The sequence below is a fragment of the Papaver somniferum genome, chromosome 6 (genome assembly GCF_003573695.1).
Source record: "Papaver somniferum cultivar HN1 chromosome 6, ASM357369v1, whole genome shotgun sequence".
Lineage (NCBI taxonomy): Eukaryota > Viridiplantae > Streptophyta > Magnoliopsida > Ranunculales > Papaveraceae > Papaver > Papaver somniferum.
This window is the reverse complement of record NC_039363.1, coordinates 73,720,934-73,731,952: the sequence shown is the minus strand read 5'-3', so window position 1 is coordinate 73,731,952 and position 11,019 is coordinate 73,720,934. Positions and strand designations below refer to the sequence as shown.

The 11,019-nt window shown below is 35.1% G+C and overlaps 1 protein-coding gene across 1 annotated transcript; it reads right to left on the bottom strand.

Moving 5' to 3' along the window:
* Positions 1-5,442: 5,442 nt before the first annotated feature.
* On the bottom strand, positions 5,443-10,590 carry LOC113290927 (probable serine/threonine-protein kinase kinX). Its single transcript, XM_026540511.1, has 9 exons — positions 10,333-10,590; positions 8,622-8,855; positions 8,171-8,314; positions 7,740-7,868; positions 7,372-7,614; positions 7,058-7,144; positions 6,340-6,969; positions 6,101-6,233; positions 5,443-5,765 (listed from the first exon to the last, which is right to left on the bottom strand). Exons 1-9 carry the CDS (start codon positions 10,588-10,590, stop codon positions 5,443-5,445), a joined length of 2,181 nt encoding a protein of 726 aa, XP_026396296.1.
* Between the last annotated feature and the right edge of the window lie 429 nt (positions 10,591-11,019).

The following is an 11,019-nucleotide window of genomic DNA, read 5'->3' as shown; positions in this document are numbered from 1 at the left end:
CGTATTATGTGTTTTGATTCTGTTGTTTCTCATAGATTCTTAATTATTCTTGTCATGTAGTTGATTTATAGTTCATGAATCTGCAGTACATATATGGCATACTCATAGAAACTGCTTTTAGATTCTGTTTCTTTCATAGTTCTCTCACTTTTTTTAGTTTGATCCATCAGTACGTATATGAAATACCGTATCATGTGCTTCAATTCTGATGTTTCTCATAGATCCTTAATTATTCTTTTCATGCAGTTGATTTGTAGTTCATGAATCTGCAGTACATATATGACATACTCATAGAAACTTCTTTTAGATTCTGTTTCTTTCATAATTATCTCACTTTTTTTAGTTTGATCCATCAGTACGTATATGAAATATCGTATTATGTGATTCGATTCTGTTGTTTCTCATAGATCCTTAACTATTCTTATCATGCAGTTTATTTGTAGTTCATAAATCTGCAGTACATATATGGCATACTCATAGAAACTGCTTTTAGATTCTGTTACTTTCATAGTTCTCTCACTTTTTTAGTTTGATCCATCAGTACGTATATGAAATACTGCGTTTTAATACTATTACATCTTTGTCACATTTGTAGGTTTAAAACATGTCTAATGTTGACTGTTCCAATCCAAATACTTATTTTTATGCATACATCTACTATAAGCATCATCATTTTTCCCACCTGGTTACATTTGGTTCTAGTATTGATGATCTGAAATTTCTTATTTGTGAGAATTGGAGAACCTTGAACCCTTCTGATATTGTTATCAATTATGTTGATAATGGTGTCAAAGTGCATGTGATTGCTAACTTTCAACTTCATGGTCTCGCTGCCTTGCATTTTTCAAAGAATTCGGCGTTCTTTGAGCTGCATGTGGAGTGTCTTTCTTCCGGTGCATGTAGTTCCTCTACTTTCAACAACGTCGACAATAATTCAGAACTGATTAGGGAAGCTAGAGATAGTTATGGAACTGATGGCAAAGAAGTTGCTAAACCTCTTCTGTCCGATGAGTGCGAGAATGTTTTTGAATATCCGGACAAGATTTTCATGGTGGTGTTGATGATGTTCGCTTGGCCTATAAAAAGTATTGTTTGAAGACTGGGTATCGTGTTACAAAAGTGAAGAATGATCGAGAAAGGTTCACAATGGAATGCAGTAAGGTCCCATGCACTTGGATGATCCATGCAGTCGCCATTGATTCTACTTCCGATGTTTTTAGGATAAAAAAGTATGTTGGCAGGCACACTTGTGGAGGTGGTGTCAAGTTGAGAAGTCCAAAAGTATCGAAGAAGCTGGTACACAACCTTATTCATGAACGTGTGATGCACAACCCACTTATCAAGCCTCGCGAAATTGTAAATTACATAAAAGTTGGGGCTGGTGTTAATATCAAATATCACCACGCATATCATGGTTTGGAACTGTCACACCATGAGATTTTTGGCAATGATGTAAAGTCTCACTCCGATCTGGTTTGGTGGGTTAATTAATTGAAAGAAACAAACCCTGGATTTTATGTGTATTTTCAGTATAACGACGCAACTCAAACATTTGAAAGGTTATTCATTGCAATAGGCGCTTGTATTGAAGGTTGTGAACTTTGTCGACCAGTGATTTTTGTTGATGCAACTTTTCTGACCGGAAGATGGAGAGGTACCCTTATGGCTACGACTTGTCTGAATGGGAATCAAGGCAACTTCCCTTTCTTACGTTTTAATTGTTATCGTTTACAAGTTATTCATTTCTTTTAATTGTTGGAACTTTTTGAGTATACCATTTATGTACTGCAAATTAACTAGTTTGTTACTAGTATACCATTTATGTACTGAAAATTTATTGTGTCTAACACACACACATTCATATATGTAAGCACAAGACCTTTTTTTGTAAACATTATGGATGTAATGTACTGGAAATTCTTAGTCTATTTTCCAGTTTCAACTAGTATAGCGACATAGTTTGTGACAATATATGATATATGTACTGTTTGCTTTCTGCAGGTTTTTATCCGCTAGCATATGCATTGGTCCTTGGATAAGATGTTGACAATTGGGATTGTTTATGCGCAATCTTAAGAACATTTTTGATGACCGTCCTATCACATTTATGTCTGATCGTCATGAAGGATTGTTGAGGTCTATTCCTGCTAACTTTCCTAATTCCTATACCACTTGCAAGGAAACTTACCAATCAGGAAATCGGACGAGAAGTATAAAGAAGTTATCGCTTGTTTCAAAAAAGAAACTTATGCTCACACCAGCAAGATATGAAGAAGCACTTATGGAAATAGAGTTAATAGGAAAGCCTGGGGTTGCTGACTATTGCCGTAATATTCCTAGGGAACGTTGGTCCAGCTCGTTCTTCACTGGCTGTAGATATGGTCAGACTACATCAAGTGTTGTTGAGTCCTTAAATAATTGGATTCGGAAAGACAAGAGGTCTCCTGCTTGCGCCCTCATTGACATGATCAGGTTTGTGTTTTTTTTTGGTGTTTTCTTTGGTTTATGTTCATTTTTTTCTTGTTCAAAATTTATTACAGGTGCTCTTTGTGTTCGATTCATAGGTTACGTATTATGGAGTTGATGAATGAACGTCGCGAACTGAGTAATTTTATGGACCCTGAGTTGCTCACTCCTACCTACCAGGCGTTACTTAAAGAACATATTCAAATTGGTCGAGTTTGGAATGTAACTCAGTCATCTGGTTATGTCTATGAGATTCATTCACCTAGTTTAGCTTTATCCCCTAGAACAAGATCTACTGCAATATAGCATACATGCAACATTGAATCGTATATTTTTTTTTCTGTATTTGTTTGCAGTACTGCATATATGTACTGATTTTTAAGTTATTTGTGCTGAAAAGCTTTTTGCACATCTGCAGGTCTCACACTGTTGATCTGCTGAGCAAGACTTGCACCTTCCAAAGATGACGTGTTTATGGTTTTCCATGATCTCATGCTACAACAACTATTTCTGCCAAGGGTGATAGATACGTAGATTATATCCAAGACTACTTTAAAGTTACCAATTTTCAGCAGTTGTATTCAATTGCTATCAGACCAGTCCCTAACTACAACAGGCCAGAGCAGTATGAACCAGAGGATACTATTTTTTCACCCCCTCCACGAGTTCCACCAGGTAGGCCAATGGGAAATCGTATAAAGAATGCATGGGAGAAGAGTAGAAAGTTCGTCCGTTGTTTAAACTGCAACGAGAAAACTCATCACAACAAGGCAACCTGCACTGTCATTCCTTCTTACCCCTGAGTTTTAGGTTTCAGTTCTCCCTGATTTGTTCTATTGGTCACAATGCAGATTCTGTTTGCGCATCATTTTAAACACTTTTGTTAGATTTTTTTAGAGTACTGCAATTATGTAGTTTTATATCTTTCTGGGACAGGGTACTTTGTGCTCATTTAAGACTCATTAATCAGAGAGCATTATCAACTTTCAGTATTATTGGTTTTTCAGGTTGCTTTATAAGTTTTTTTTAAGAGTGCAGGAGTTATGTACTCTAAGTTGTTATGTACTATGTAATGAACAACTATCTGGATCATTTTTTTTCCAGGTAAATACACTGCATAAATGTTACAATATGTCACACCTATTGTACTGCATAAATATTACTGTAAGTATGGACTCTGTATTCTTCCAAGTCATTATGGTTGTTCAAGATTTTTGAGTACAACTATTATGTACTCTGTATTCTTCCCGGTGACAGGAAATGTCACATAAGACACACCAAACACAGAGACCAGTTATGAGATTCATTCTCCCCCATCATGATTGACCAAATTAGAGATTCATGTTCTTCAATTGAATCTCATAGCTTATCTATGTTACATAAGACAAACCAAACACTTCATACTTTGGACTTTTACCATCCAACATGTCAACATTTTTATAAAGCGAAACAATTGTACATAGATTAAAGACAAACACCATAGTTTCGAGAACAGTTGTTATCAAAATAAGTAAGAAAAATTACTAAACTTTGAACATATCAAAAACAAACTAGTAAACTTTGAATATGTTCTCTAGGATAACTTCTACTATGCAGTCCTAATTCATATATGTACTGCCAGATACTAGCTTAAAAACCTTTTTGGAGCATTAATATTCCATCTCTGCTCAGGAGGAGATGTTGCTGAGAGTATGTTGCATGCTAAAGAGATCTTCTTATTCAGCATTTTAACTTTGAGTTGTTCAGGGTCCCCCAATCTAATTCGCACTCCATCGCTGACTTCCTCCTTTGCAAGTTTCTTCATGAAGTGCATGATATATAGTGCAAAATATGGATAGTCTCCCTGTTGAGTTGTTGGGTAATTGATCAACTTTAATCTGCATACTAGTGGAAGGACGCGACGCAACAAGTGTTCATTAATTGATAACAAGAAGTAATCTTCCATACGTCTAGCATCATCGAGACACTGGTATTTGGATGTGACTTCCCAAGTGTTGTAGTGACAGAATTCGCCTTTCTCGCAATCATACACAAGAAGCATCCAATGCACGATTTGATGTGCCATTGGAATAATAATCTTCCTGGTTCCTTTCTCCATTTGACTGATGGGTACAAAGACAGCACTATTTGCAGCTATTTGATGCGGTGGGCTACTTACATAAAACTGAAAAAGGAAAGAAAAAATATTATTATAGTAAATATGTATGGAAAATCATAGTGTAAAACACATATATAAATGCATAATATTTGTTATAACATTAAAAATGTTTTATTTCATTTAGTTTGGGAGATATGCAATTAAAATTCTCAATATCTAAAACAAATGAGTATGAAGTCGGATTTTATGTAAAACAGTATGAGAGATGCACTGCACTTTCCAAAAACAAGATGCATGTTATTTATCAAGATTAATAGGAAAACATACCTAGTCAGATGGATCAATGTGCAGTACTGGTATGTACTTTCTCTGTCCATTCACCGTTGGCTCATTATGATATGCTTTTTTCAGTTGGTATTGCCAGTAATTTATAAGATCTCCCTCTAAACGCCTGTTATGTACCAGATCTTCAAATGTCTCTGTAGATAATATGTGATGACCAACCACAGTAGGAACTTTCCAAGCACTATTGCTGCAAATTCGAATAATCAAAATCATTTATAAGTTTGATCCTAAACTAAGTACATAATGTTTGTTAAAATGCAAGGGACCTATCCAAGATAGACTCACATTGAGGTTGCTTTGTCAAAAGAGGGAGAGAGAAGCTCTATTTCTTGTGAACTCAAATCCTTATACAACAGAAATTTCCTTAGCTTCAACAACTTGCGTGCAATCTTCAATTTTTAGGCAGTTCTTTAACATTTGGACCACCTTTAGCTTTTCTCTTTTTCACATTCTCGTCATCCTTTTTCTGAACTTTCTCTGTTAGGAAATCTTGTTCAACTGGGGTTTCGGTTTTGGATTTTGTTTTTCGCCTTTTAATTCCAGCAATCCTTGCCACTCGTGAAATCAGAATCAACTCTTTTCTGTGGGTTGCTCCGAGTTATTGGCTTCTGAGGGGTAAATGTGATTTTTGGAGTATCTTTCTTCTCATTGGCAGAGATAGTCGGCTTTTTCTTATCCTTGTCCTTGACTGACGTACTCGCCTTTTTCTTCTCTATTGGTTTGGCTCCATTACCCTTAGTAGCCAGCCTATCTTCGAGTCTTTTGGCAAGTGGTACGTTGTCTTCCGCTGATGTCTGACTTACCCCAGGTTCCTTACCATTCAATATAGCATAAACATAATAAAACAAATGAGAGACTAAAAAAAAATGAACAAAATAGAACATATGTACTGTTGGATTCTTTTCAGTACAGAACATATGTACTGTTGGGGTTTCCCATGTTACAGAACATATTGGATGTTACTTTCCACTTTTTGCTAATTATAATTACCTTCTATAGCTCAGCAAGTATTTTGAGAGTCTCAGCATATGCATTAGCTTTTTCGGTGCTCCTAATCTTCTTTAATCTATCTTCCTATGCCTTTTCAGCATCCAAAACTATAGACTTCTGTGGAATCGACAACATTAGTACATATGTTAAAGCATCATTAGTAAAAAAATATAAATTATTTAAAGAAGTAGATTTAGGTACCTATTAAATTCACAACACTCTCTGATTCTTTGTAGCTTTCACCTTCAGCAGGGTGTTGCTTTCTGTCATTCTTAATTTTCTTCTTCCTTTCTACTTCATTGAATGGAATAGGATCCCAAGGTTTCCTTTTTTCCTGCATTTTTTTTGAAACAAATCAGATCTTTTTTTATTCAGAAGCATGCTAAAAATATTTGGGGCACTATAGCATATATGTATTAGGTGTTATAACATGTTCATACCTCTTGTTGAGGTTGCTGAAATTCAGCTTTCTCAGTTGCAGGATTCATATGAGATTGTTCGGGTGCAGCTAAATCAATTGTTGAAGCTTCATTAAGTATAGGTGCAGTTTTTATTTGAGTTTGCTCAGCTGAGGGATACATTTGAGCTTGATTTGATGCTTCTATACCAACTGAAGCTTCATTAGGCGCAGGCGCAGCTGCAAGATGGATTTGAGGTGGATCAGGTGCACCTAGATCAATTGCAGGTTGTTGTACCTCTTCTTCATTTTCAACATTTTGATCATTTGGTCCTAAACCTAAGTCAAAACTTGGTTTTGAAACTTGTGATGGAGAATCCATATCTTTAGCATAATATTTATCAAAGATTTGAGTTTGGTACAATTTTTCCAAGCTTTCTAAACTACCAGTCGACGGGTACTCCAGATTAAGACTTCCTAAGGATGAATAAGGATCTCCCATAATTTCATCTTGTAGATATTTTGAGTACTCATTGGTATAAATACCCTTGCCATGGATGGCCAGGTCAATGAATTTCTCCATCGGCACATTATGCAGTTCTTTGAGACTCGGTAGCTCACAAACCAAGGGCATAAACTGCATATTCGACAACATTTCTTCAAGCGAAGCAACCTACATAAATGAAGTGTCAAACCATATTATTTTGTAGTATGACAAAGGATAAAATAAACCAAACTAGTGTAACGTTCAATTTTCTCACCCGTCTCTCTCTAAGAGAACCAATTTCCGTTTCAATATTACCCAGAACTTGTGTCGCTGCTGTTTGTTGGAGTTCATCCTTTTCAGCCTGTTTTCAACATAAGGTGATATGTTTTTGTTCAGTATTGCAGATATGTACTTGTATGCTTTTCAATATAGTAGATATGTACTAACAAGTTTTTGTTTTTTACAAATAAAACTAATACTAGAAGGATTATAACTTACCTGTGATAGTTCTGGCATGCTCTTTTACTCTTGCAGCTCTTTCACCTTTTGCTCCAAATCAAGTCGAGCCCAAAGTTTAAACTATGAAACCTCAAGAGCGTATTGTGTGGGATTTTCTTCAGAGCTCCCTGTAACAGGCGTAGTTGGAGTAGCATTTCCTTGTTCATTCAATTTTTCTTGTGTATCAACTGGAATTTCCTTTTCACCCTCTGTTACTAAGGGAGTAGTTGTTGATGGAATGGTCTCGTCTGAATTACCACTCAAATGAACATCTTCTTCAAAGCTACTACTAGATTCTTCATCTTCCGAGTTTGGTTGTGGAGGTGGGTAACTCTGTGATATATATCATTCAAAATATCTTCTAGTTTACTCATATCAGTGGGGTGGCCATCCTCTTTCCTTCTCTGTAACTCGCCCCATTTTGATGCAATTGTAAGCCTCAAATCCTCATGCTTTACTTCCAAATCCTCAAACTTTTCTTGCCAATCTTCTTTCAATGGTACGTCTTCAACTGGAAGCCTTTGAGAAATTTTATTCAACATTTCTATTTCATCCAGAGTATATTCTTCCTTAAATTCTTCAGAGAACTGGAAAAGAAAACGAAAGTTCACCAGTTTTTGTATCAGTATAACATATATGTACTCAAATCAATAGTACATAACACACACACACAATCATTTGGTCACACACAACACTGCTTTTCTGATAGTGTCTAAAACAACAAATCATTTCATGTATGAAAACATAAATAATTGTATTTAATGGACCCACTTTAATCAGTTTTTGAGATATGTACTGGTGTATCATTGTCTCCTAAACCAAAACCACAAGAAGCATAATGATATAAAACTTATCCTAGTAATATGTATTGTTTTTCTTGGGGGCTTACTGTGTTTTGCGAAGTCTCCATATCCTTTAGAAACTCAACAGATATTTCTTTGATGTTCCACCTTGCCGCTCTCGGCAGGTATCGATCCTCTGGTAACGTCAGTGGTTTCACCAAGTGAGTTTGCTCCGCATACAACAACTGTAACTAATTAACATCAATAGAATCAAATTCAGAATCTTAAATTGACAGTACATGAAATATATACATGAAAAAAAGAAGCTTGTACTACACAATCATACCAGCAAACAGACAACACAACTAGTGATGTCTTCGGGAGTGTTGTAGTTCTGATTGATTTCTTTATCTAAGAAACCATGTATCAGGTCTTGCCAAGATACATTCTTTGACTTCTCGAGATCATCAACTAAAAAAAGTACTTTTATTTAAGTTTATGAGCATCTTTTGTTGTAAAAAACAAAGTAATACACATAAACAATCATAGTAGCTTGACCATATCTTCCAGAGTTTGTTCAGTTTCTACTCTTGGTGTCATGTACTCAATATCTTCATCATCTTCATTATCCTGTACTTGTTCATTTTCGGCATCATCCTCATTGTCTTCATCACTGTTTTCTCCACCTTCAGATTTAGAATTGCGATCTTTCCATTCTTCTTCTTGATTCCAGTACACTTGAGCAGGTTCAGGATCGCATTTTGTAGCATTGGTCTTGTAACCATGTTTCTCCTGCAAAATTATTTAAAGTAGAATGGTTTTTGTCTCCATCCACCGCCTCCCATCAAAATGGTGTCATCATTTCTTCTTCCTACCATTCTTGGCATTCCAAACATTACACCCATTTTTTCTGGTGTCGACGTGACAATGTGTATTTCACCTCTTCTAACAAACTCAAATGTGAGCTAATTCTTGACTTGAACCCTTTTGTAACACTTCAAGTACTTTTTAACAACACCTTCTAACTTTTCCCAATGACTTTATGTGTACTTAGTGTGCCAGAACATTAAGAATACTTGTCTATAAGAAGATTCACCTATCTTTTGTAACTGGGCTTCACCCAGAATATAATTACTCGCCTTCATTTTGGAAACCAGGCTATGTAATGCTGTGAAACCAGACCTGTACAACTTTCTAACAGATTTTGGCACAACCTTACCTGTAAAATTTAATTAGTTTTATTTCAGTATTGCATTTTTGGACTGCACATTCATCATCTCAGAAACACAAACTATCAGTATTGGTCGTATGTACTGCATATCCAAGATCATTATCTTATAAAGGAAAAAAAAGGTGAAGCACATATGATCATTACCCATTCACTATTGGACTTATGTACTACAACAAAACACCCTAATTCATAAAAAACCTAAATATTTGATATATGTACTGGTGGTTCTATGTATAACAAAAAAAAATTGCATGTCACTTTTGATTATTATTCTACAGTTTTTTAGTTATGTACTGCCAATTCTAAGTGTTAGAAACACAAACTAGAAGTTTGCATCAAGGTAGTTAATATCGCGTATCGGTATCGTATCGGTCGGGTCTTATACACAAAGTGATATTTGTTTTTACAAGCGATACATCATTAAATATAAAATTTTAAATAATTATAAAATGATAGTAAAAAATAATAAGAATCGTACATATATCTCGAATTCCCAAAATACAAGGTGGTTTATTAGCCAACGTTGTGATTGTTGTCCCATTATGCAGGTAAATCTTTTTTATTATCCCTCATATTTATCTTTTATATTTCTATGCCTTGCAATCGAAATATGGTTTCCATCTTATATCTTACCATATAGTCATTGATTTTATATTATAAATATATTATGGCTTTTTACCTTCTCCAATTGACATTGTACTTGTCTATAAAGACTAGATGCATGTTGATGAAAAATTTATTCACGAAACCGGTATTATCGGTGTACAAGTAAAACCGATATATCGGTATGTACCGGCCTGTGCAACCGATAATATCATTTCGTCCTTGTATCGCCGATATTTTTGATATCATATAGGTATTTTCCGATATCCGATAAAAACCTGTAATATCGTCCTGTACAACCGATATTGACTACCTTGGTTTGCATGTAAACTATGATGGGTATTCATCAATTTTTTCATCAGTACTTCACATATGTACTGGTGGATCTATATCCCAGAAACACAAAAAACATACCAAAAGTGTTAGAAATAATACCTTTTTCTGATTTGCTGCCTTTTTATTCTTTTTACTCTGTGTTCTTCCTTTTTGTCTTTGTAACTCTTGAGATTCATCGTCCGATGAACTATCAGCAGCTTTCTTCTTTGATTTGGGTGTTACAACCTTTTTACTCTTTATCCTCGTTGATTTTCGTTTTGAGCTTCTTGATTCTTCTTTTGATGACCTAGGAATAGTATTATCATCCTTTATTATTTCTTCTTCTTTGATTGTTCTTCTGATTTTTCTTGTAACCATTATCAGAATCTAGGTTTTTAGTTTTTCCAATTTGTAAAATTAGAATCGTTGTTTTCAAAAGAAATCTCTGATTTGGTTTTTCTCTTCTCTTTGAGTGAGAATTAATTTTGAGATCTGTTTATATCTCAAAATGAGTGAGATTCTATTTGAGTTCTCTCTAAGAAGTTTTCAGTTTTCTCTCGGTTTTCTTTATGTAACATTAGAAATCATTAATGATTTTCTGACCGTTTCTGCAGTTTTGTGCGGGAAAGAAAATCGTAGATAGTGGGTGCCTTCTTCACACATGGTTACTACTAGGGTAAGCTGGTCATTTTGCTATTTTCAAAATACTATGGACCTAATGATAAGTCTAAAACCAGGTTGGGCCCTACAATAACTAACTATCTGGGCTTAAGACCAAACAACAAATTTTCCTTTTAACATCCTCTA

Excerpts from the sequence above, each read along its gene's own strand:
- LOC113290927 (XM_026540511.1), bottom strand. The coding sequence starts at position 10,590 with ATGGTTACAAGAAAAATCAGAAGAACAATCAAAGAAGAAGAAATAATA. Across the intron at positions 8,315-8,621 it reads AACAAACTCTGGAAGATATG|TTACAGTTGTTGTATGCGGA; the intron begins GTCAAGCTACTA and ends GATGTTAATTAG. Across the intron at positions 6,234-6,339 it reads TTCAGCAACCTCAACAAGAG|GAAAAAAGGAAACCTTGGGA; the intron begins GTATGAACATGT and ends AAAAAAATGCAG.